At 44.9% G+C, this 27,998-nt stretch overlaps 1 protein-coding gene across 1 annotated transcript; it reads right to left on the bottom strand.

The window, feature by feature from the left end:
- Positions 1 to 1,597: 1,597 nt before the first annotated feature.
- On the bottom strand, positions 1,598 to 25,236 carry amdhd2 (amidohydrolase domain containing 2). The gene is made up of 12 exons (XM_056407236.1): positions 25,009 to 25,236; positions 22,944 to 23,068; positions 17,924 to 18,060; positions 11,304 to 11,443; positions 10,887 to 10,941; positions 10,532 to 10,744; positions 9,565 to 9,653; positions 6,902 to 7,046; positions 5,749 to 5,856; positions 5,574 to 5,642; positions 3,115 to 3,216; positions 1,598 to 1,687 (listed from the first exon to the last, which is right to left on the bottom strand). The coding sequence occupies exons 2-12, from the start codon at positions 23,018 to 23,020 to the stop codon at positions 1,608 to 1,610; spliced, it is 1,215 nt and encodes a 404-aa protein (XP_056263211.1). The 5' UTR covers positions 23,021 to 23,068; positions 25,009 to 25,236; the 3' UTR covers positions 1,598 to 1,607.
- Positions 25,237 to 27,998: the final 2,762 nt, after the last annotated feature.

Genomic DNA, 27,998 nt, shown 5'->3' on the forward strand with positions numbered 1-27,998 from the left:
GCGCTGCCCTTTTATTTTGAAGGCCGTGTTGCTCTGCTTCCGGTTGATTTCCTCCGGGGACGCTGTCTGGCAGCAGCCGGTCGGATCGACCGCTCCTCGGGTCGGAGGCTCGTCCTCGCCCCGCGGCTCCGGATGAAGTTACACCGGAAGCTCCTGGTCTATTATTATGTATTTATTATAATTAAATGTTATTATATATTTATTACACTTAGATGTTATTATGTATTAATTACACTTAGACATTAGTATGTATTTAATACACTTAGACATTAGTATGTATATATTACTTAGACATTATTATGTATTTATTACACTTAGACATTATTATGTATTTATTACACTTAGACATTATTATGTATTTATTTAAAATCATTGCTGCTTTCTTCTTATTTCACCAAACTCATGATCATAAATAAAACTATAAGCAGCACTTCTATGTTTTTAATCGGTTTATGTTATAAAACTAAAACCTGCTTTGCTTCATGGTAAAAGTGATTAACTTAACATTTAATAACTTTACCTTTTAACGGCTTTCATACGATATAAAGGTATTTATTTATTTATTCCAGATACAATTAAAGCTATTTTAGCGTTAAACCTGGATCAGATTAAAAGTTGTTTTTATTTGTAAAGAAATGCTCCTTTATGTGTGAGCTATTGACTGTATATTTAACATTATAAACCCGAGTTAAGTTAAGTTAAGTTAAATTTAACCTCTGTGAGTCTGGAGCTGAGGCTCTATTAATCAGATTAATGCTCATTATAAAATCAATACTAACTTTGTTTACTCACCATTCCTCCTTCAGCACTTTAAAAGTAAACTTTATTTATTCAACGTCTTTAAGACTTTTCAGATTAAGATTTTAAATGAAGACATAAACACAGCTCTGAGTTTATATGATAATAAAACATAAATTCAGCCAATGAAACTAAAGCTTCCCATGGACAGAGACGCTGAACGTTGATTTGACAGTTTATTCCCAACATGTTTCCCTTTAAATCACTGTGTAAAATCTGATTCAGTGCATTTCATATTAATCATTTATAAAACGAGACCGTCATGAACACAGGAGGAGCTCCTCCTGGGTCAGAACCTGAGAGCAGGAGGAGCTCCTCCTGGGTCAGAACCTGAGAGCAGGAACACAACCACACGTCAGCGTGCGATGAGGAGGCGGAGCTCTGTGAACATTCACCGCGCTGCCTCTGACTCAAACTCTCAGAAACACGACGGTCAAATCACGTCAACAGTTAGTTGGCAAGAAAAAAATAAAATAATTCTCAACTTAAAATCAAATGACTTGGATCATAGACTTAAGTCCTGGATAACAATGTTCTATTATATATATATATATATATATACACACATATATATATATGTGTATATATATATATACACATACATACATATATATATTTATCTATATCTATATATATAGATATATACATATATATATGATATATATATGGTTCTCTGTTTTACAGCTTTACCCTGAAGACACCGTGGGTCTGAGCTGTTCCCCCCTCCTCCTCCTCCCCATCCTCCTCCCCTCCTCCTCCTCCTCCTCCCCATCCTCCCCATCCTCCTCCTCCTCCTCCTCCCCCTCCTCCTATGGCGCTTTTCTCCAGACCTCCTCTCCAGAGATGAAGGTGGCTTTGACGTTGAGGGCGTCATCGAGCAGAACCAGGTCTGGGGACCAGAACACACGGAACCATCAAACACACGGAACCATCAAACACACTTGAACCATCAAACACACGGAACCATCAAACACACGGAACCATCAAACACAGAGAACCATCAAACACACGGAACCATCAAACACAGAGAACCATCAAACACACGGAATCATCAAACACACGGAACCATCAAACACACGGAACCATCGAACACACAGAACCATCAAACACACGGAACCATCGAACACACAGAACCATCAAACACAGAGAACCATCAAACACACGGAACCATCAAGCACACAGAACCATCAAACACACGGAACCATCAAACACACGGAATCATCAAACACACGGAACCATCAAACACACGGAACCATCAAACACACGGAACCATCGAACACACAGAACCATCAAACACACTTGAACCATCAAACACACGGAACCATCAAACACAGAGAACCATCAAACACACAGAACCATCAAACACAGAGAACCATCAAACACACGGAACCATCAAACACAGAGAACCATCAAACACACGGAACCATCAAACACACGGTAACCATCAAGCACACAGAACCATCAAACACACGGAACCATCAAACACACGGTAACCATCAAGCACACAGAACCATCAAACACACAGAACCATCAAACACACAGAACCATCAAACACAGAGAACCATCAAACACACTGAACCATCAAACACACTGAACCATCAGACACACGGAACCATTAAACACATGGAACCATCAAACACACGGAACCATCAAACACAGAGAACCATCAAACACAGAGAACCATCAAACACACGGAACCATCAAACACACAGAACCATCAAACACACTGAACCATCAGACACACGGAACCATTAAACACATGGAACCATCAAACACACGGAACCATCAAACACACGGAACCATCAAACACAGAGAACCATCAAACACACAGAACCATCAAACACACAGAACCATCAAACACACGGAACCATCAAACACACAGAACCATCAAACACACGGAAACATCAAACACACGGAAACATCAAACACAGAGAACCATCAAACACACAGAACCATCAAACACACGGAACCATCAAACACAGAGAACCATCAAACACACGGAACCGTCAAACACACAGAACCATCAAACACACGGAACCATCAAACACAGAGAACCATCAATCACAGAGAACCATCAAACACATGGAACCATCAAACACACAGAACCATCAAACACAGAGAACCATCAAACACAGAGAACCATCAAACACACGGAACCATCAAACACACGGAACCATCAAACACACGGAACCATCAAACACAGATAACCATCAAACACACAGAACCATCAAACACAGAGAACCATCAAACACACAGAACCATCAAACACACGGAACCATCAAACACAGAACCCTCAGAACCCTTCTGCCCACTGACCTGCATCAGAACCAAAGTCCAGGGTTCCTTTCTGCTCGGTGAGGCCCAGCAGCTGAGCCGGGTGCAGCGACGCTGCCTCCAGAGCTTCTTCTAGGCTGCAGCCTGCAGAACATAGAACATGGAGAACATGGGGAACATGGAGAACATGAGGAACATGAGGAACATCGAGAACATGAGGAACATGGAGAACATGAGGAACATGGAGAACATGAGGAACATGGAGAACATGAGGAACATGGAGAACATGAGGAACATGGAGAACATGAGGAACATGAGGAACATGGAGAACATGAGGAACATGGAGAACATGGAACATGAGGAATATGAGGAACATGAGGAACATGGAGAACATGAGGAACAAGAGGAACATGGAGAACATGAGGAACATGGAGAACATGAGGAACATGAGGAACATGAGGAACATGGAGAACATGAGGAACATGGAGAACATGAGGAACATGAAGAACACAAGGAACATAGAACATGGAACATGAGGAACATAGAACATGAGGAACATGGAACATGGAGAACATGAGGAACATCATGATGAACATGAAGAACATGAGGAACATAGAACATGATGAACATGAAGAACATGAGGAAGATGAGGAACATGGAACATGGAGAACATGAGGAACATGAAGAACATGATGAACATGAGGAACATGAGGAAGATGAGGAACATAGAACATGGAACATGAGGAACATGGAGAACATGAGGAACATGGAACATGACGAACATAGAACATGAGGAACATGATGAACATAGAACATGGAACATGAAGAACATGGAACATGAGAAACATGGAACATGAGGAACATGAGGAACATAGAACATTAGGAACATGGAACATGAGGAACATAGAACATGAGGAACATCGAACATGAGGAACATGGAACATGAGGAACATGGAGAACATGAGGAACATGGAACATGAGGAACATGGAACATGAGGAACATGGAGAACATGAGGAACATAGAACATGAGGAACATGGAGAACATGAGGAACATGGAGAACATGAGGAACATGGAGAACATGAGGAACATGGAGAACATGAGGAATATGAGGAACATGGAGAACATGAGGAACATGAACAACATAGAACATGGAACATGAGGAACATGGAGAACACGAGGAACATAGAACATGAGGAACATGGAGAACATGGAGAACATGAGGAACAAGAGGAACATGAGGAACATGGAGAACATGAGGAACATGGAGAACATGAGGAACAAGATGAACAAGAGGAACATGGAGAACATGAGGAACATGGAGAACATGAGGCACATGAGGAACATGGAGAACAAGAGAAACATGAGGAACATGAAGAACATAGAACATGGAACATGAGGAACATGGAACATGAAGAACACGAGGAACATAGAACATGAGGAACATGGAGAACATGATGAACACGAGGAACATGAGGAACATAGAACATGGAACATGAGCAACATGAGGAACATGGAGAACATGAGGAACATCATGATGAACATGAGGAACATAGAACATGATGAACATGAAGAACATGGAACATGAGGAACATAGAACATGGAACATGAAGATGAAGATCATGATGAACATGAAGAACATGAGGAACATAGAACATGATGAACATGAAGAACATGGAACATGAGGAAGATGAGGAACATAGAACATGAGGAACATGGAACATGAGGAACATGAAGAACATGGAACATGAGGAACATGAGGAACATGGAGAACATGAGGAACATGGAACATGAGGAACATGGAACATGAGGAACATGAAGAACATGGAACATGAGGAACATGGAGAACATGAGGAACATGAGGAACATGGAGAACATGAGGAACATAGAACATGAGGAACATGGAACATAGAACATGAGGAACAGAGAACATGAGGAACATGGAACATGAGGAACATGGAGAACATGAGGAACATAGAACATGAGGAACATAGAACATGAGGAACATGGAACATGAGGAACATAGAACATGAGGAACATGGAACATGAGGAACATAGAATATGAGGAACATGGAACATGAGGAACATAGAACATGAGGAACATGGAACATGAGGAACATGGAACAAGAGGAACAAGAGGAACATGGAACATGAGGAACATAGAACATGAGGAACATGGAACATGAGGAACATAGAACATGAGGAACATGGAACATGAGGAACATAGAACATGAGGAACATGGAACATAGAACATGAGGAACATGAGGAACATAGAACATAAGGAACATGGAACATGAGGAACATAGAACATGAGGAACATAGAACATGAGGAACATGGAACATGAGGAACACGTTCTACTAGAAGAAACAGAGATCATAGTCTGGTTCTGGTTCTCCGGTGAAAAGAGGAGAGGAACCCGTCTTGAAGGAACCTCGTGTTCTTCCACAACTCAAAGGACTAAAGTCTCCGGTTCTCTCCAACATGTAAAACCCAAACTCACCGGCGGCGCGTTGGAAGTGGCGAACGCACATGTCCATCGGGGCGATGCTGCCGCTCAGCGTCCGGGTTCCTGAACACGGAGAACATGACACGGTTCTCATGATGCCTTCAGGCGCTGCTCAGTGAACATGAGGACTGGAGGTACATGATAAGGTTCTCGTGATGCGTTCAATGACCTGCCACGTAGGCGTGGAGACCCTGGATCTCAATGACCTGCTGGCCCAGCGTGTGGCGGCCTGGAGGGAGACCCATCGCCGCGATGGCGTCCGTCACCAGCACCAAGCCTGGAGGGACCGTTTAGAGGAGAGGACAGGAAGTCACGGCAGGAAGTCACGGCAGGAAGTCACGAGAGGAAGTCACGAGAGGAAGTCACGGCAGGAAGTCACGAGAGGAAGTCACGAGAGGAAGTCACGGCAGGAAGTCACGAGAGGAAGTCACGAGAGGAAGTCACGGCAGGAAGTCACGAGAGGAAGTCACGAGAGGAAGTCACGGCAGGAAGTCACGGCAGGAAGTCACGGCAGGAAGTCACGGCAGGAAGTCACGAGAGGAAGTCACGGCAGGAAGTCACGGCAGGAAGTCACGAGAGGAAGTCACGGCAGGAAGTCACGAGAGGAAGTCACGGCAGGAAGTCACGGCAGGAAGTCATGAGAGGAAGTCACGGCAGGAAGTCACGAGAGGAAGTCACGGCAGGAAGTCACGAGAGGAAGTCATGGCAGGAAGTCACGAGAGGAAGTCACGGCAGGAAGTCACGGCAGGAAGTCACGAGAGGAAGTCACGAGAGGAAGTCACGGCAGGAAGTCACGAGAGGAAGTCACGAGAGGAAGTCACGGCAGGAAGTCACGGCAGGAAGTCACGAGAGGAAGTCACGAGAGGAAGTCACGAGAGGAAGTCACGGCAGGAAGTCACGGCAGGAAGTCACGAGAGGAAGTCACGAGAGGAAGTCACGGCAGGAAGTCACGGCAGGAAGTCACGAGAGGAAGTCACGGCAGGAAGTCACGAGAGGAAGTCACGGCAGGAAGTCACGAGAGGAAGTCACGAGAGGAAGTCACGGCAGGAAGTCACGGCAGGAAGTCACGAGAGGAAGTCACGAGAGGAAGTCACGGCAGGAAGTCACGGCAGGAAGTCACGAGAGGAAGTCACGGCAGGAAGTCACGGCAGGAAGTCACGGCAGGAAGTCACGGCAGGAAGTCACGAGAGGAAGTCACGAGAGGAAGTCACGGCAGGAAGTCACGGCAGGAAGTCACGAGAGGAAGTCACGGCAGGAAGTCACGGCAGGAAGTCACGAGAGGAAGTCACGGCAGGAAGTCACGGCAGGAAGTGACCTCTGACCTCCAGGGTGCGCCCGGTGGGCGATGCGCAGGGCGGCCGGGTTGGTGTGGATGCCGTCGGCGATCATGCCGTAATACACCGTCCGGCCAGCAGGGATCTGGTCACTGGTGAGCAGGCCCACGATACCAGGGTCCCTGTGGTGGAACTGAGGAGGAGGAGGAGGAGGAGGAAGAAGAAGAAACACTATATCACAGTAGAAGTACACATAGTATTAATACTATACCACAGTAGAAGTACACATAGTATTAATACTATACCACAGTAGAAGTACACATAGTATTAATACTATACCACAGTAGAAGTACACATAGTATTAATACTATACCACAGTAAAAACTGCAATTAAAAATAAATCGAGCCATGACAGACAACATTTTGCTATGCTAAGGAACAGAGTGGTAATGAAATTAAGAAAGGCTAAGGCAGATTTCTTCATGACTGTAATAGAAAAAGCGAGAGGTAAAACTAAAATGGTCTGGGATCAGTTACACAAGCTAATGGGACATCCCAACAAAGTAAGGAAGCTGCAAGAACTTAACATTAATGGTAAACTGTCAAATAATCCAGTTGAAATAGCAAAAGCTTTCAATCACTATTTCATTGATTCTGTTGCTACCATTGCTAAATGTTTCTCCCCTGAGATTAGACCTGTCTGTACAGTAAATACATTGGAGCCAACTTTCATCATAAGAAATGTCACTCATTCAGACGTCACAAGAATAATCAGTTCTCTTAAACCATCCAAAACTAAAGATACATTTGGTATGGATGCCGTTATGCTCAAAACTCTTACCAAAACACTAATAAATCCCATCAGCAATATCATCAACCTCTCAATCTCTCAGAACATGTTTCCCAGTGTTTGGAAGTCGGCTGCTGTTATTCCAGTATTCAAAGAAGGAGATCGCCTTTCTCCTCTAATTACAGACCAATCAGTATCCTGCCTACAATATCAAAGGTTGCAGAAAGTTGGTAGCTGAGCAAATGATCTGCCATTTGAAAACAGTCCTTTGCCCTTCATCCAATGCAATTCGGCTTTAGAGCCAATTATTCCACTGAGACGGCCACCTGTTTCTTTACCGAAAAATCAAATTTCTACTGGACAAAGGGGTGTTGTTGGAGTTGTGTATCTTGATCTCAAGAAGGCATTTGACACTGTAAATCATAGTATTCTTTTGTCCAAATTGCACAGTTACAACTTCTCCTCAGGTACACTTAAATGGATGGAATCATATTTGCTTAATAGGTCACAGTCTGTCCAAATTCAAAAACATCAATCCGCTGCCCTCCGCTTGTTCACAGGTGTCCCACAAGGATCTGTCCTGGGCCCATTATTATTTTCCTTATATATTAATGATCTGCCATCAGTTTGTCCTCATTCCAATATTCAAATGTATGCCGATGACACCGTCATTTATCTGCATGGCAGCAATTTGGGAGATGTAGCAAAAGAACTCACTACATCCATGGCTAATGTGACTACTTGGTTAACGCAATGTTGTTTACAACTCAATATATCCAAAACTGTGTGTATGTTTTTACCAAAAGAAACTCTGATAGTGTAGAACCGGATGTTTTGTATCTGGGGAGAGGCTAAAGGTTGTATCTGAATACAAGTACCTGGGAGTACTTTTGATTCAAATCTGTCTTTCAAATCACAGGTGAAAAAGTTTGTAATCGGGTAAAATTCAATCTATCCAATTTCCGATTCTCGCAACTACATGTCAACAGAGGCAGCTAAAACATTCATGCATTCAATGGTTATTTCCCATATCACCTACTGTTTAACAACCTGGTCACATGCTAGTGCCACTACGCTCAAACCATTACAGTCATTATACAAGCATACACTCAAAACTCTTGATTAAAAAAAAGTTCTGTCTCATCACTGTCCTATTCTAAAAAAATACAACTTGCTTAGTTGGGATAATTTGATTAAATATGTGCACGTCTGTCTGATGTACAAAATCATACATGGATTGACCTCTCCTCCTCTCAAACAATTTGTCACCACACGAACTGGATATCGGCTCACGAGAGGAGCAGCGAGAGGGGATTGTATCGTCCCTCTCAGGAAAAGTGCTTTCAGTCACGCTGCATTCTCAGTACAAGCAGCAGTTGACTGGAACTACATTCCAGGATCTATCAGAGAGCTACAATCATTCAACTCTTTTAAAGCAGAAACAAAGAAATGGTACATTACTACCCAGCTCTGTCAGCACTAGACTGTAACTACCTCCTCCATCTGTCCAGGTTGGACTTTCATTCTTTCTGTCTGTCAGTTGTTGTCTGTCTGTTGTCCGGTCTCTGTGTGTCTTGACTTGCTGGTCGGTCGTTTACTCCACCTGCGTGTCTTCTCTTGTCGTTCACCTGTTTGCAGTTATACATCACATTTAGTCTGTATGCTTTTACGTTGTATCTCTGACATTATGTTTTTATTCTGTCCATTTTAACATTGTTCTCCCCTATTTTATTTGCTTTATCTGTAGATTGTATTTGCAATCTTATGTTTTTAGGTTTGTTCTTAACATCAGCAACATTGGGACTACAGATGAAAAATAGCCTCTTGGCTAACTCTGGCACATTTACTGCAATGTTTTTATCAATGTGCACTGTCCCTTATTAAATAAACCATTATAAAAAAAGAAGTACACAGTACTCACGGGCAGCATGGCGTTGAACAGGTGCGTGATGAAGGTCGCCCCCTGGTGGACGGCGTCCTCCGCCTGGGACAGGTTGGCCACGGAGTGACCTGAGTACACGAGTTGTGTCTTTATACACAGAGTACACGAATTGTGTCTTTATACACAGAGTACACGAGTTGTGTCTTTATACACAGAGTACACGAATTGTGTCTTTATACACAGAGTACACGAGTTGTGTCTTTATACACAGAGTACACGAGTTGTGTCTTTATACACAGAGTACACGAGTTGTGTCTTTATACACAGAGTACACGAATTGTGTCTTTATACACAGAGTACACGAGTTGTGTCTTTATACACAGAGTACACGAGTTGTGTCTTTATACACAGAGTACACGAATTGTGTCTTTATACACAGAGTACACGAATTGTGTCTTTATACACAGAGTACATGAGTTGTGTCTTTATACACAGAGTACATGAGTTGTGTCTTTATACACAGAGTACACGAGTTGTCTTTATACACAGAGTACACGAGTTGTGTCTTTATACACAGAGTACATGAGTTGTGTCTTTATACACAGAGTACATGAGTTGTGTCTTTATACACAGAGTACACGAGTTGTGTCTTTATACACAGAGTACACGAATTGTGTCTTTATACACAGAGTACATGAGTTGTGTCTTTATACACAGAGTACATGAGTTGTGTCTTTATACACAGAGTACATGAGTTGTGTCTTTATACACAGAGTACACGAATTGTGTCTTTATACACAGAGTACATGAGTTGTGTCTTTATACACAGAGTACACGAGTTGTGTCTTTATACACAGAGTACACGAGTTGTGTCTTTATACACAGAGTACATGAGTTGTGTCTTTATACACAGAGTACATGAGTTGTGTCTTTATACACAGAGTACACGAATTGTGTCTTTATACACAGAGTACATGAGTTGTGTATTTATACACAGAGTACTCACCCAGAGACACGGTCACGCCCCTCTGGCTGAGCTCCCTCACCACCGATTGGCTGCCGGCCAGCTCCGGAGCCAGCGTCACCATGGCGACGTGGTCCAGGCTGCCGTAGACCTCCATCAGGTCCTGGATGCCCCCGGACTGGAAGGTCCTCAGGAACCGCTCCGGGTGGGCCCCCTTCTTCTGCACGCTGATGAACGGGCCCTCCAGGTGGACGCCTACACACACACACACACACACACACACAGACACGCACACACACAAGCACACACACACGGGTATAAATACGTAGTTAATTCTGTGTGGATTCCTCCGCCGCTGAAAGTAGTCCCTCAATAGATAAAAGCAGAGCCGTCTCACCGAGGACGCCGGCGCCCTGAGGGCCTCCGCCGTGAACTTTGACCTGCGGAAGAACCTGAAACACACATTATTGTTGTTATTGTTATTATTCAAATAATACAATTATATTAATAATATAAATAATAATAAAAACAATAATAATAAAAACAATAAAAATAATATGAATAATAATACAAAACAATAATAATAATAAAACATTCAAAACAACAATAGTTATAATATAAACAACAACAATAATAATAATATGAACAATAATAATAAAATGAATAATACAAATAATAATATAAATAATAGTAAAAACAATAATAATATTAGCAATAATAATAAAAACCAATAATGTAAATATTATTAATAATACAAACAATACTAATAAATAAATAAAACAATAATAATAACACCTTTACAGGTTGAGGTCACCTTGTGGTAGACGGATGGGGGGGACGTGACCAGCGTGGGACAGAAGGACGTCACTCCGTGCTGGAGGACCTTCTGGGACACGAAGGACAAGCCACTGCTCACGTCCTCCGAGGGCTGAGAGAAGTCCACGCCGTATCCTCCTGAGGACAGAGGAGACAGAGGACACGCCCTCTAGGATCAAAGTGTCCCCCTGAGGACAGAGGAGACGCCCTCTTGGATCAAAGTGTCCCCCTGAGGACAGAGGAGACAGAGGACACGCCCTCTAGGATCAAAATGTCCCCCTGAGGACAGAGGAGACGCCCTCTTGGATCAAAGTGTCCCCCTGAGGACAGAGGAGACAGAGGACACGCCCTCTAGGATCAAAGTGTCCCCCTGTGGACAGAGGAGACAGAGGACACGCCCTCTAGGATCAAAGTGTCCCCCTGAGGACAGAGGAGACACCCTCTTGGATCAAAGTGTCCCCCTGAGGACAGAGGAGACAAAGTACACGCCCTCTAGGATCAAAGTGTCCCCCTGAGGACAGAGGAGACAGAGGACACGCCCTCTAGGATCAAAGTGTCCCCCTGAGGACAGAGGAGACAGAGGACACGCCCTCTAGGATCAAAGTGTCCCCCTGAGGACAGAGGAGACAGAGGACACGCCCTCTAGGATCAAAGTGTCCCCCTGAGGACAGAGGAGACAAAGTACACGCCCTCTAGGATCAAAGTGTCCCCCTGAGGACAGAGGAGACAAAGTACACGCCCTCTAGGATCAAAGTGTCCCCCTGAGGACAGAGGAGACAAAGTACACGCCCTCTAGGATCAAAGTGTCCCCCTGAGGACAGAGGAGACAGAGGACACGCCCTCTAGGATCAAAGTGTCCCCCTGAGGACAGAGGAGACAAAGTACACACCCTCTAGGATCAAAGTGTCCCCCTGAGGACAGAGGAGACAAAGTACACGCCCTCTAGGATCAAAGTGTCCCCCTGAGGACAGAGGAGACAAAGTACACGCCCTCTAGGATCAAAGTGTCCCCCTGAGGACAGAGGAGACAGAGGACACGCCCTCTAGGATCAAAGTGTCCCCCTGAGGACAGAGGAGACAAAGTACACGCCCTCTAGGATCAAAGTGTCCCCTGAGGACAGAGGAGACAAAGTACACGCCCTCTAGGATCAAAGTGTCCCCCTGAGGACAGAGGAGACAAAGTACACGCCCTCTAGGATCAAAGTGTCCCCCTGAGGACAGAGGAGACAGAGGACACGCCCTCTAGGATCAAAGTGTCTCCCTGAGGACAGAGGAGACAAAGTACACGCCTCTAGGATCAAAGTGTCCCCCTGAGGACAGAGGAGACAGAGGACACGCCCTCTAGGATCAAAGTGTCCCCCTGAGGACAGAGGAGACAAAGTACACGCCCTCTAGGATCAAAGTGTCTCCCTGAGGACAGAGGAGACAGAGGACACGTGTGTGTATCTGTGTGTGTGTAGGTGTGTGTCTGTGTGTGTGTGTATCTGTGTGTATGTCTGTGTGTGTGTGTGTGTATGTGTGTGTGTCTGTATGTGTGTGTGTGTGTATCTGTGTGTATGTCTGTGTGTGTGTGTCTGTATGTGTGTGTATGTGTGTGTGTCTGTATGTGTCTGTATGTGTGTCTGTGTGTGTGTGTGTGTGTCTGTATGTGTGTGTGTCTGTATGTGTCTGTATGTGTGTGTGTGTGTTTGGGTGTCTGTGTGTCTGTCTGTACGTGTATGTGTGTGTGTGTGTGTGTGTGTGTGTGTGTGTGTGTCTGTCTGTATGTGTGTCTGTGTGTGTGTGTGTGTCTGTCTGTACGTGTATGTGTGTCTGTGTGTCTGTGTGTGTGTGTGTGTATACGTGTATGTGTGTGTCTGTGTGTGTGTGTCTGTGTGTGTGTCTGTACGTGTATGTGTGTGTGTGTGTGTGTGTGTCTGTGTGTGTGTGTCTGTACGTGTATGTGTGTGTGTGTGTGTGTGTGTGTCTGTGTGTGTGTGTGTGTGTGTCTGTGTGTGTGTCTGTGTGTGTGTGTCTGTACGTATATGTGTGTGTGTGTGTGTGTGTGTCTGTGTGTGTGTGTGTGTGTGTGTGTGTGTGTGTGTGTGTGTCTGTACGTGTCTGTGTGTGTGTCTGTGTGTGTCTGTGTGTGTCTGGTTGAAGACTGGCGGCGTTGGAGCAGGTTTGAATAGACTGGGAGCTTCTAGTCAGAGCCCTGCAGGGCATCGGTCTGTCAGCTGGGACTGAGTGGCAGCTGATCTGGGCAGCACCCTGTGTGACTGAGCAGCCCCCATTTAGGGACCACACTGCTCACCTCAATCCGAGGAGGGGCCTAGAAAAGGTGGCCTAAAAAATGCCCACTCAACTCGCACCTGGACAGGCTACCGCACCTGTCGGGTCATTCCACTTCTGCGGTCGAAACAGAAGAAAAAAAACCCAAAACCTAAAACTGGCAACATGGAACGTAAGAACTCTCCTGGACTCCTATGGCAGAACCGAAAGACCTCACAGAAGAATAGCACTGATTGCGGCCGAGCTGAGGCGTTACAACATCGACATCGCCGCTCCTTGATGAAGGGTCGCTGAGAGAGGAAGGGTCTGGTTACACCTTCTTCTGGAAAGGCTATCCCCCAGGTGGACAACATCTGCACGGTGTGGGACTGGCCATCAAGAACACACTGCTACCAAGACTCACTGAAACACCTGTGGGCATCAGTGAAAGACTGATGACCCTCCGTATCCCCCTGGAGAAGAACCGCTTTGCTACACTTCTTAGTGTGTATGCGCCAACACTGCCATCCGACACCGAGGTTAAAGACTCATTCTATCAGTCACTGGATGAGGCTCTCCACCGGATCCCCAAGACAAGATCCTCCTCCTTGGGGACTTCAATGCTCGTGTGGGGCAGAGTGACAGGATATGGAAAGGAGTGCTTGGCAGGCATGGTATTGGTCAGGCCAACTCAAATGGCATGAGATGACTTCCTCTCTGCTCTGAGCACAACCTGACCATAACCAACACCATCTTCCAGCAAAAGACCAAATATAAAACATCATGGATGCACCCACGCTCTAAACATTGGCACCTGATTGACGATGTCATCGTGAGACGTTGTGACATCAAAGACGTTCTCATATGCCGGGCCATGAGGTGCAGAATGCTGGACAGACCACAGGATGATCGTGGCCAAAGTCCACATGAGCGTACGCCCCCCCATGCGGAAACGTGGGGTCAGTGGGAGACGTTTAGACTGTGCCCGTCTGAAGGATACCAGCACAAGAAATGAGTTCCGATGCTCCCTGGCTGAAAAACTTGAAGAGCTTGAACTCACCTTGAGAGGAGGGAATGACACAGACCTACAGTGGACCGCTATCAGCTCAGCCCTTCATGAAGCAGCAGCCCACACAATCGGCTATCAGACCAAAAACCACCAGGACTGGTTTGACAATAACTCAGACACCATCCGTAACTCACTGAACGTCATGCACAAAGCACACCAGGCAACCCTGAAAAACCCCTCATTGAGCACCGCCAGACAGACATGGCAGAGGCGGCGTGAAGTGCAAAAGACCCTACGGACAATGCAAAACAAGTGGTGGACAGAGAAGGCACAGGAAATCCAATCTTTCGCTGATAGAAATGATATGCATAACTTTTACAATGCAGTCAAATCTATCTACGGCCCAACAAACCACTGCATCACTCCTGTTAAAACCGCAGATGGGCTCAGAGTCCTAAAGGACCAGAGCAGTATACTGGAGAGGTGGGCTGAACATTTTAATACCCTGCTTCATCAGGCCTCTGAAGCAGACCGCACCATCCTGGATCAACTGCCTGAACTTCCACCGATTGACAACCTTAACCAACCCCCGACCTTCCTGGAGGTCCTGTCAGCCGTCCGCTCTCTGAAGAACAACACGTCTCCTGGCATGGACAATATCCCTGCGGAGCTGCTTAAACATGGTGGTTACCTCTGTACAAGAGCGCTACATCAACACGTCACTAAAGTATGGGCTGATGAAAACATCCCACAGCAATGGAGAGATGACAACATTGTCACTATATATAAAAACAAAGGTGACAAGACCATCTGTGGCAACCACAGGGGGACAGCACTCCAGCTGTTGCTGGTAAGGTCCTGGCCACGGTGCTGCTGCAGAGGCTCCTCAACATCACAGAGGCTCCCAAAATCACAGTGTGGCTTTAGGAAGAACAGGAGCACAGTCGACATGGTCTTCACAGCCCGGCAGCTTCAGGAAAAGTGCAGGGAGCAACATCAAGACCTGTTTATGGCTTTTGTCGACCTCTCCAAAGCCTTCGACACTGTGCAGAGAGACCTACTGTGGGACATCCTGCTCCGGTTTGGATGCCCTAACAAGTTTGTCAACATCCTCCGACAGTTTGATGATGGTATGAATGCTAGGGTGACAATAGGAGGACAAGAGTCTGCCTCCTTCCCTGTGTGCACAGGGGTCAGGCAGGGTGTGTCCTAGCACCAGCTCTTTAACATCTTCCTCCTCTGCGTCACCCAGCTGCTCCATAAGGACATTGAGGACAACAGCGGGGTGACAGTCGTCTATCGGCTCGATGGCAACCTCTTTAACATCAGGAGGCTGCAGGCCACCACCAAGCTGCACAGAGGGAGGTCCTTGAGCTGCAGCATGCAGATGACTGAGCTCTGGTGGCTCCACAGACCTCCAGGCTGTCCTGGATGCAGCTGTGAAGGCTTCCAGCAGGATGGGGCTGACCATCACCAAAACAGAGGTCGTCTGTCAGTGGAGCACCAACACCACGCCACCCATCTTCAGCATCAATGATAAGCATCTGTCTGTAGTACCATCATTCAAATACCTCGGGAGTATCCTCTCTGAGGACAATGACATCCACAATGAGGTCCAGAACAGAATCAAACAAGCATCAGCTGCCTTTGGGAGACTCAGGCGCCGGGTCTTTCAAAACAAGAACTTATATCTCCATACAAAAATCTCTGTGTATCAAGCAGTTTGCATCAGCACCTCCTCTACAGCTGTGAAGCCTGGCTCACCTACAGCCGCCATGGGAAGGCCCTGGAGCATCTTCACATCCGCTGTCTCCAGCGAATGATAGGAATCACTTGGCGTGACCGAGTGCCACACACCGAGATCCTCAGGAGAGCAGGCTGTAGGAGCATGGAGGCCACCATCACCACTACCAGATCCTCAGGAGAGCAGGAGCATGGAGGCCACCATCACCACTACCAGATCCTCAGGAGAGCAGGAGCATGGAGGCCACCATCACCACTACCAGATCCTCAGGAGAGCAGGAGCATGGAGGCCACCATCACCACTACCAGATCCTCAGGAGAGCAGGAGCATGGAGGCCTCCATCACCACTATCAGATCCTCAGGAGAGCAGGAGCATGGAGGCCTCCATCACCACTATCAGATCCTCAGGAGAGCAGGAGCATGGAGGCCACCATCACCACTACCAGATCCTCAGGAGAGCAGGAGCATGGAGGCCACCATCACCACTACCAGATCCTCAGGAGAGCAGGCTGTAGGAGCATGGAGGCCACCATCACCATGACCAGATCCTCAGGAGAGCAGGAGCATGGAGGCCACCATCACCACTACCAGATACTCAGGAGAGCAGGCTGCAGGAGCATGGAGGCCACCATCACCACGACCAGATCCTCAGGAGAGCAGGAGCATGGAGGCCTCCATCACCACTACCAGATCCTCAGGAGAGCAGGAGCATGGAGGCCTCCATCACCACTATCAGATCCTCAGGAGAGCAGGAGCATGGAGGCCACCATCACCACTACCAGATCCTCAGGAGAGCAGGAGCATGGAGGCCACCATCACCACGACCAGATCCTCAGGAGAGCAGGCTGTAGGAGCATGGAGGCCTCCATCACCACGACCAGACCCTCAGGAGAGCAGGCTGTAGGAGCATGGAGGCCTCCATCACCACTACCAGCTACGATGGCTGGGGCACGTCATAAGGATGCCCCTCAACCGGCTGCCTCACTAAGTGCTGTGTGGCCAGCTCGCCCGAGGCCAGCACTCTGCTGGAGGCAGAAGAAGCTATAAAGACCAGATAAAAACAGCGCTAAAGAAATGTAAAATCAGACCAGGGGACCTGGAGGCTGCTGACCGTAACACCTGGCGTCAGATGTGCCAAGACGGGACCACAGCACTGGAGGAGGACAGCCAGGAGACAGGAAGGAAGGCATACAAGAAAAACAACCAAGGTTGCCAGGACAACCACGACTACATACGCATGTCCACCTGCGACAAGACCTGTGGATCCAGGAGAGGAGGACACGGCCACCAGAGACTCACCGCTGAGTCAGAAGTGGACGTCATCATCGGCTTCATGGACAACTACAAGCAGCAAGCAGTGTGTGTGTGTCTGTGTGTGTGTGTGTCTGTACGTGTGTGTCTGTGTGTGTGTGTGTGTGTGTGTGTGTGTGTGTCTGTACGTGTCTGTGTGTGTGTGTCTGTGTGTGTGTGTGTCTGTACGTGTGTGTGTGTGTCTGTGTGTGTGTGTGTGTGTGTGTGTGTGTGTGTGTGTGTGTGTGTGTGTGTGTGTGTGTGTCTGTGTGTGTGTGTGTGTGTGTGTGTGTGTGTGTGTGTGTGTGTGTGTGTGTGTGTGGTACCATTGATCTGCACGTCGATGAACCCCGGGGCGATGATGCTGCCTTCACAGTCGACTCGTTCATCTGCGTATCCTTGTTCATCAAAGAACAACTTCTCAGGGTCTAAAATCCTCCCATCACGCACCCACAAGTCCTCTCTACACACACACACACACACACACACACAGAGATACACACACATACAGAGAGAGAGACACACACACACACAGAGAGAGATACACACACACACACACACAGAGATACACAGACATACAGAGAGAGAGACACACACACACACACACACACAGAGATACACACACATACAGAGAGAGACACACACACACACACAGAGAGAGAGACACACACACACATACAGAGAGAGAGATACACACACAGAGATACACACACAGACATACAGAGATACACACACACACACAGAGATACACACAGAGAGAGAGACACACACACACACACACAGAGATACACAGAGATACACACACACACACACACATACAGAGAGAGATACACACACACACACACACACAGACAGAGACACACACACACACACACACACACACACACACACAGAGATACACACACACACACAGAGAGAGAGACACACACACAGTACTTTATACACACACACATCTCTTTTATATATATATATCTATTACACACATAAATAAGTATATGCCTTGCCTCAACTATCTCTGTAAATATATAAATATATTTAAATACGTCTATATAAATAAATAAATCTAAATAAATACATGTGACTAAATATATATTTATATGCACATACATACAAACACACACCAAGAAACACACATATATATATACATATATATATATATATATATATGTATATATTTGTGTATATATGTATATGTATATATATTCATTTTTGTATTTATATGTATATATATGTATATATATAAGTGTGTATTTATATGTATATATGTGTATATAAGTGTGTATATGTAAAGGTATATATTTGTGTATACATGTGTATATAAGTGTGTATATGTATATATTTATATACATATACACAATACCTCTGGATCCAGAGGTATTGGCTAACTACAGACCGATCTCTAACCTCCCCTTCCTCTCCAAGATCCTTGAGAAAGTGGTCGCAAATCAGTTGTGCGACTTTCTACATCATAATAGTTTATTTGAGAAATTTCAATCAGGATTTAGAAAACACCACAGCACCGAGACGGCACTGGTGAAAATTACAAATGACCTCTTAATGGCAGCAGATAAAGGACTCCTCTCTGTCCTGGTCTTGTTAGACCTTAGTGCTGATAGAGGACTCCTCTCTGTCCTGGTCTTGTTAGACCTTAGTGCTGATAGAGGACTCCTCTCTGTCCTGGTCTTGTTAGACCTTAGTGCTGATAGAGGACTCCTCTCTGTCCTGGTCTTGTTAGACCTTAGTCCTGCATTCGACACCATTGACCATGACATCCTGTTACAGAGACTGGAGCAGTCGATTGGCATTTCAGGCACGGCACTAATTTGGTTTAAATCCTATTTATCAGATCGATCTCAGTTTGTATTTGTAAACGATGCGCTCGATAACCACCAACGTTAATCACGGAGTTCCACAAGGTTCTGTGCTTGGACCAATTTTATTTACCTTATACATGCTTCCTTTGGGCAATATTATCAGGAAACACTCCATAAACTTTCATTGTTATGCAGATGACACTCAACTATATTTATCGATAAAACCAGAGGAGAGCAACCAACTCAGATAAATTCAAGCATGTCTTAAAGACATAAAAACATGGATGACCTGCAACTTCTTGATGTTAAACTCAGACAAAACCGAAGTAATTTTAATCGGCCCTGAGCACCTCAGAGATCAATTATCTGGTGATGTGGATTCTGTAGATGGCATTGCCCTAGCATCCAACACCACTGTAAAGAATCTTGGCGTTATCTTTGATCGGGACTTGTCCTTTAACTCCCACGTAAAGCAAATCTCAAGGACTGCATTCTTTCATCTACGTAATATTTCAAAATCAGGCACATCTTGACTCAAGAAGATGCAGAAAAATTGGTTCACGCGTTCGTTACTTCGAGACTGGATTACTGCAACTCCTTATTAGCAGGCTGCTCTAATAAATCTCTTAGGTCCCTCCAGTTGATCCAGAATGCTGCAGCTCGTGTTCTCACTAAACTAAGAACAGAGATCACATCACTCCTGCACTAGCTGCTCTGCACTGGCTCCCAGTAAAATCAAGAATCACTTTTAAAATTCTTCTCTTAACCTACAAAGCCTTGATTGGTGATGCTCCATCATATCTTAAGGAGCTTGTCGTACCATATTGCCCCACTAGAGAGCTACGCTCACTAAATGCGGGACTACTTGTAGTTCCTAGAGTCTTAATTAGTAGAATGGGAGCCAGAGCCTTTAGTTATCAAGCTCCTCTTTATGGAACCAGCTTCCAATTTCAGTCCGGGAGGCAGACACAGTCACCTCGTTTAAGAGTAGACTTAAGACCTTCCTCTTTGACAGAGCTTATAGTTAGGGCTGAATCAGGTTTGCCCTGGTCCAGCCCTTGATATGCTGCTATAGGCTTATAGCTGCGGGGCGTTTTAGGATGCACTGAGTACCTATCTCCTCTTTTTCTCTCCTTAAGGATGAATTTTCATCTCTCAATCACACGTTACTAACTCTGCTTTCTCCCGAAGTCCTTTTGACTTTCGTCTCATGGGGTCATCGGACCCTATGAGACGGCATAGATCCTATCTGCCTGATGGATCGTCTGGGTCGTGGAATTCCTGCTCATGACTACGCCACTGTCCTGTTGAGACTCCGCCACTCCTCCTCCACCGCCATCTGCCTGATGGATCGTGGAGGTCTCCATCGTGGAATATGCCTACTATGAACTATTCATACACTCTGTCATATTCATTGAATGTATTTTAACTCTAAATCTGTCCTTCTGTACATTACATCTATTGCATCTGTCCATCCTAGGAGGGATCCTCCTCTGTTGCTCTCCTCCAGGTTTCTTCCTTTTTTCCCTGAAGGGTTATTTGGGAGTTTTTCTGGTCCGATGTGAGGTTTTGGGGCAGGGATGTCTATGTGTACAGATTGTAAAGCACTCCGAGACAAATTTGTAATTTGTGAAATTGGGCTATACAAATAAACTGAATTGAATTATGTATATATGTGTATATAAGTGTGTATATGTATATATATTTATGTATACATGTATATATGTAAATATACATGTATGTATTTGTGTATACATGTATATATCAGTGTGTATATGTATATATATGTATTTGTGTAGGCTATACATGTATGTGTCTATGTGTGTATTTGTGTATACATGTATGTGTATATTAGTGTGTATTTGTATATACAGGACTGTCTCAGAAAATTAGAATATTGTGATAAATTTCTTTCTTTTCTGTAATGCAATTAAAAAAACAAAAATGTCATGCTTTAGTATTCTGGATTATGGCTTACAATCAACTGAAATATTGCAAGCCTTTTATTTTTTTTATTATTGCTGATTAAACAAGCTAAGAAAACTCTAAATCCTATCTCATAAAATTTTTATATTTCCTCAGACCAAGTTAAAAAGATTTATAACAGCTGAGTGTTTGTCAAGGCTCAGGAAACCCTTGCAGGTGTTTGAGTTAATTAGACAATTCAAGTGATTTGTTTAATACCCTACTAGTATACTTTTTCATGATATTCTAATATTTAGAGATAGGATATTTGAGTTTTCTTAAGCTGTAAGCCATAATCAGCAATATTAAAAGAATAAAAGGCTTGCAATATTTCAGTTGATTTGTAATTAATCCAGAATGCATGACATTTTTGTTTATTTAATTGCAATAAAAAATAAAGAACTCTCTCACAATATTCTAATGTATTTGTGTATACATGTATATTTGCAAATATACATGTATATATTTGTGTATACATGTATATATAAGTGTGTATATGTATGTATTTGTGTATACATGTATGTGTATATTAGTGTGTATTTGTATATATATGTATTTGTGTATACATGTATGTGTATATTAGTGTGTATTTGTATATATATATGTATTTGTGTATACATGTATGTGTATATTAGTGTGTATTTGTATATATATGTATTTGTGTATACATGTATGTGTATATTAGTGTGTATTTGTATATATATGTATTTGTGTATACACGTATGTGTATATAAGTGTGTATACAGGACTGTCTCAGAAAATTAGAATATTGTGATAAAGTTCTTTATTTTCTGTAATGCAATTAAAAAATTATTAAATATTAAAAGGATAAAAGGCTTGCAATATTTCAGTTGATTTGTAATGAATCCAGAATGCATGACATTTTTGTTTTTTTAATTGCATTACAGAAAATAAAGAACTTTATCACAATATTCTAATTTTCTGAGACAGTCCTGTATATATGTATTTGTGTATACATGTGTATATTAGTGTGTATTTGTATACATATGTATTTGTGTATACATGTATATATGTGTATATATGTGTGTATATATATGTATTTGTGTATACATGTGTATATTAGTGTGTATTTGTATACATATGTATTTGTGTAGACATGTATATATGTGTATATAAGTGTGTGTATATATGTATTTGTGTATATATGTGTATATTAGTGTGTATTTGTATACATATGTATTTGTGTATACATGTATATATGTTTATATATGTGTGTATATATATGTATTTGTGTATACATGTGTATATTAGTGTGTATTTGTATACATATGTATTTGTGTATACATGTATATATGTGTATATAAGTGTGTATATATATGTATTTGTGTATATATGTGTATATTAGTGTGTATTTGTATACATATGTATTTGTGTATACATGTATATATGTGTATATATGTGTATATATATGTATTTGTGTATACATGTGTATATTAGTGTGTATTTGTATACATATGTATTTGTATATACATGTATATATGTGTATATAAGTGTGTATATATATGTATTTGTGTATACATGTGTATATTAGTGTGTATTTGTATACCTCTGCAGCCGGTGCTCCCTCAGGACTCGACACCTGGTGAACTGAGTCACTGGAGCTTCAGACTTGGAGGACGGCATGTTGTCCTCGCGCTAGCTCCGCCCCTAGCTCCGCCCCTCTGGGAGACGCTGCAGAACAAACCAAATACACTTATGATCAGGCACGTGCACAGATAGAGCCCTAGTGGTGCTCAAGCACCAGCCCTTTTGCCCTGGATTAGAAAAGTGCCCTTTTTGCTGGAGCCACTTTTTTCATTCATCAATATTTAAGAATAAAAATGAGTCTCTCTGTCATCAAGTCCCCCCAAATGTGTTTTAATATCCGACGGGGCATTTATTTGAGTTCTTGTGAGAATTTCTCCCCGACATGCTCCGCGACGCTCACTACCCCCCCCCCCCGCCCCTCTTCCCCCCGCCGCGCCCCTCCTCCGCGCGCAGTGCTCCTCGCGCCACTAAACGGGTGCACCTCCTTCTCCTCTGACCCGCAGCATCAGACACACAGGTCATGACGGCGTTTGTTCCCTGACGTTGTTTGGTGATAAATCAACCACAACATTAGCGCTGCTGAAAACATGACGTCACAACTGGTCCGACGTTTCCTAAAAAAAGAAAGAAACAAAAACTCATGAAATTCGTGATTTCAAAGTCTTGTCTAGCTGTTTACTGACGTTAGTTATGTTTAGAGAATAGAGAGAGGGAGAGAGAGGAGAGAGAGAGAAAGGGAGAGAGAGGAGAGAGAGAAGATAAGAGAGAGAGAAGAGAGAGAAGAGAGAGAAGAGAGAGAGAAGAGAGAGAGGAGAGAGAGAGAGAAGAGAAGAGACAGAAGAGAGAGAGAATATAAGAGAGAGAGATAATTCGCTTGTACTGTTGTTGCTATATAATAATTCATCTTTTTTCATCAAGAAAATGTAAGCTAGCGGTCTGGTGCTGCCAGAGGAGACGCAGGTCGAGGATGTATTGCATCATCAGTGTATTGATGCTAATGCTTCAACTCTTTCAGATTTTTTTTTGGCAATGGGTGCCCTTTTTTGGGGTTTGAGCACCTGCCCCCCAAAATGTCTGTGCACGTGCCTGATTATGATACTTTGTTGCCATGGAACCGTAAATCTGTTGTCGGCCAATCAGAGTGACGACATGACGACATGATGACGTGTAAAGAGAATTAAACCATAAAAACACAATAAGATCATTAAATGTGATCCGAGCCCAGACTTTGACCCCAAGGGAAATACACAAGAATACTACTGCTGTGTACTAATACTACCTGCTGTGTACTAATACTACCTGCTGTGTACTAATACTACCTGCCGTGTACTAATACTACATTAAAGTGTACTAATTCTACCTGTCAGTGTACTAATACTGTGTACTAATACTACCTTCCAGTGTACTAATTCTACCTGTCAGTGTACTAATAATACCTTAAAGTGTCCTAATACTACCTTCCAGTGTCCTAATTCTACCTGTCAGTGTAGTAATACTACCTTCCAGTGTCCTAATACTACCTGTCAGTGTACTAATACTGCCTTAAAGTGTAGTAATACTACCTTCCAGTGTCCTAATTCTACCTGTCAGTGTACTAATACTACCTGCAGGGCTCTCAAGTTTTGAAGACAGGCAAGCGTGACATTGGGGGGGTGCTAGTGACTATTGTTTTGCTCCGTCCCGATGCGCGCAGACCGGTGTCGGAGCTCTGCAGCGACCGCGATCGACCTATCGATCGGCGTATTGAGCACCCCTGCATTCAAGCATTAAATAGCCGAGAGTTTTTTTCAGCGTGAGAAATACGATGTGTGGCGGGAGTGCGTGAGTTAAGACCGAAATGCGTGAGTCTCACGCTCAATGCGTGAGACTTGAGAGCCCTGCTACCTGTCAGTGTACTAATACTACCTTCCAGTGAAATAATTCTACCTGTCAGTGTACTAATACTACTACTGTGTGCAGTGCTGCCGCTCGCCATGGTGGTGCCCTCAGCATAACTCCTGCATGATGCCCCCCTGAGATCGGAAAGGGACCCACGGCGACTGTGTCCTAATACTACGGACTCGGCTCGGAGCCGCTTCACGAACCTTCAGGAGGGATCAGGTGCGCAGGCGCAGGATTGGTCCGCTCCAGTCGTCGGAGTGCACAAAGTACACAATACTTGAAGTATTCCGGTGTAAACTCCACGTCGCTGCTTCAGGGCTCCCAGAGGACCGTTAGTTCCGCTCTCGGCTCTCGAAGACCCGGACCGGAGGACTGGGACCTGGTCTGGGGTCCGGACCTGAGGAGAGGAGTCCGGGAGCAGGAAGTCACGTGACTCAGTCAGCTGCGGGTCAGCTGACCAAGAAAAAAGCATGGAGCAACATATGGGTCTGACCGGAAGTCATGCCGGTGTTACACCCCTACTGGTTTTCAAACCTACTGGTTTCCCTGCGCGTGCGTGCGTTGTGTTCTCTTCACATCTGCAGCGGGGCTCTGTCTCGCTCACCAGATTCGTCACACATTCACAAACATATTGCTGGAGATCTTCAAGCCTCCGTTCATATCCATTTCGGCGATTACGATTGTATAAGTGAGCAGTGCATTACAGCCACGGATGAAGAAATACATTAAAATAAAAAATAAAATAAAAAAGATCGCCCGACCTGGTTTCGATCCCTGTCACGCAAAATGAAACCGCACCCTAAGCCGCGCAGTCTGCGCGCTGCGACACCAGATATTAGTTTCAGGTCAAGTAATTTATATATTCAACCATTACGTCACATCTTTTGTTTCATGGGAACAGTTTGGCGGAGGGGATCTGAAACAACTGGTTACCTTGTTCGGATATTTACACTTTGAAACATGTTTAGCGATGCTTGTTCGCAACGCAACAGCCACACAATACCGACAACAACTAATTGACTTTCGTGACGAGTATATAATGACGATGGTACTGTGAACAGAGATTAGAAACATTGCGAACACTGAACAACAGGAAGAATGGAATACTAGTAATGTTCCATCTACAAAACAATGTAGAACATATTGCTGGAGCTCTTGAAGCCACATGTCACATCTATTTACGATTGTACAAGTGAGCACTCCACATCACACATGAAGAAACACATATTTTTAGTGGCGTAGTGCATAGACTGCTCGGCTTTAGAGTCGCCACATTTTGCTTGAAAGAGATCGAAACCAGGTCGTTACGATCTTTTAATAAAAATATGTGTAAATATCCGAACAAGGCAACCAGTTGTTTCAGATCCCCTCCGCCAAACTGTTCCCATGAAACAAAAGATGTGACGTAATGGTTGAATATATAAATTACTTGACCTGAAACTAATATCTGGTGTCGCAGCGCGCAGACTGCGCTGCTTAGGGTGCGGTTTCATTTTGCGTGACAGGGATCGAAACCAGGTCGGGCGATCTTTTTTATTTTATTTTTTATTTTAATGTATTTCTTCATCCGTGGCTGTAATGCACTGCTCACTTATACAATCGTAATCGCCGAAATGGATATGAACGGAGGCTTGAAGATCTCCAGCAATATGTTTGTGAATGTGTGACGAATCTGGTGAGCGAGACAGAGCCCCGCTGCAGATGTGAAGAGAACAGAACGCACGCACGCGCAGGGAAACCAGTAGGTTTGAAAACCAGAAGGGGTGTAACACCGGAAGTATTCAATATGTACAAATACTGCACTTCAAGGGAAAGTCCTGCTTTAAGAAATATACTACAGTGAAAGTACTGCAGTACTCTAAGCTTCAGTACGCGCGCGTGCGTGTGTGTGTGTGTGCGTGCGTGCGTGCGCGTGTGTGCGTGCGTGCGTGCGTGTGTGTGTGTGTGTGTGTGTGTGTGTGTGTGTGTGTGTGCAGTACCCTCGGAGCCAGCAGAGGGCGCTAAAGTACAACATCTAAACAGTTGTACTGCCTCAGAGTTCTGGATACTTGTGTTCTGGCGTCAAGTCCCAAAGTTCTTGCATAAGTACACGATACTTATTCAGCGTTATAACGTCAACGTGTTCATGACGTCATGATTCATGTTGCTAAAGCCTGAGGCTCTTTGTTATCTTCATGGTCTGAAGTCATAAAGATGTGACTTTAGATTACATCAGAGTATCTGATAATACTTCTGAACATTAGCATCAATGCAGGACTTTGTACATGAACGTAATCTAAGTTGCCCCCCCCCCCTGCCTCCCCACCCCGCCCCCTCCCCCTCCCCATTCCTGAAAGTCAACAATAAACCTCGTTTCCAGTAAGCCGGATACCTCCCCAGGTCCTGCTCATCCCCATGGAGACCGGAGACCACTACGAGAGTCTGCCGTCCTGTGTCCTCTGGCCAAACCGGGCCACCCATGAGGAGACCAGGAGCCCCCCCGCCCCCCCCCCCCATATGGACCAGGGAGTCCATCTCCACGAGAGACACCGTGCAAATGCTCCAGTGTGTGAGGCAAACAGAAGCCTTGGCAGCAGCTCTGGTGCATGTTTGAGATGAGGACTGACCCCCATGCCTTTGTGAGGTGTGACGTCAGCGCCCCCCCCCCCGCCCCGCCCCGCGCCCCCCTCGGTGACTCAGTAGCTTTGTGTTGGATCTCATTCACGGCCGGCGAGGCCTCCCGGCGGTTTGTCGTGAAGACGAATAGAAGCGTCCGTTTGGTGCTGAGTTCAGGGGCGCCGCGCCGTGTCAGCTTTACGGGAATCGTCGATCCGCTAAAGATGAAGATTGAAGATCATGGTTGAAGGTCGCGGTGGAAGGTCGTGGTGGAACATCACGGTGGAACGTCACGGTTAAAGTTCGCGGTTGAAGGTCACGGTTGAAGGTCACAGTTGAAGGTCGCGGTGGAAGGTCACGGTTGAAGGTCACGGTTGAAGGTCGTGGTGGAAGGTTGAAGGTTGTGGTTGAAGGTCGCGGTGGAAGGTTGAAGGTTGAAGGTCGCGGTTGAAGGTTGCGGTGGAATTTCGCGGTGGAAGGTTGAAGGTCGCGGTGGAAGGTGGAAGGCTGAAGGTCGCGGTGGAAGGTGGAAGGTTGAAGGTCACGGTTGAAGGTTGCGGTGGAAGTTCGCGGTGGAAGGTTGAAGGTCGCGGTGGAA

The sequence above is a fragment of the Pseudoliparis swirei genome, chromosome 23 (assembly GCF_029220125.1).
Source record: "Pseudoliparis swirei isolate HS2019 ecotype Mariana Trench chromosome 23, NWPU_hadal_v1, whole genome shotgun sequence".
Classification (NCBI taxonomy): Eukaryota; Metazoa; Chordata; class Actinopteri; order Perciformes; family Liparidae; genus Pseudoliparis; species Pseudoliparis swirei.

Coding starts and splice junctions, on each gene's coding strand:
- amdhd2 (XM_056407236.1), bottom strand. CDS start 23,020: ATGCCGTCCTCCAAGTCTGAAGCTCCAGTGACTCAGTTCACCAGGTGT. Junction 7,047..9,564: donor TGTTCAACGCCATGCTGCCC/GTGAGTACTGTG, acceptor CCTCCTCCTCAG/TTCCACCACAGGGACCCTGG. Junction 5,857..6,901: donor CCACCGGGCGCACCCTGGAG/GTCAGAGGTCAC, acceptor CGGTCCCTCCAG/GCTTGGTGCTGGTGACGGAC.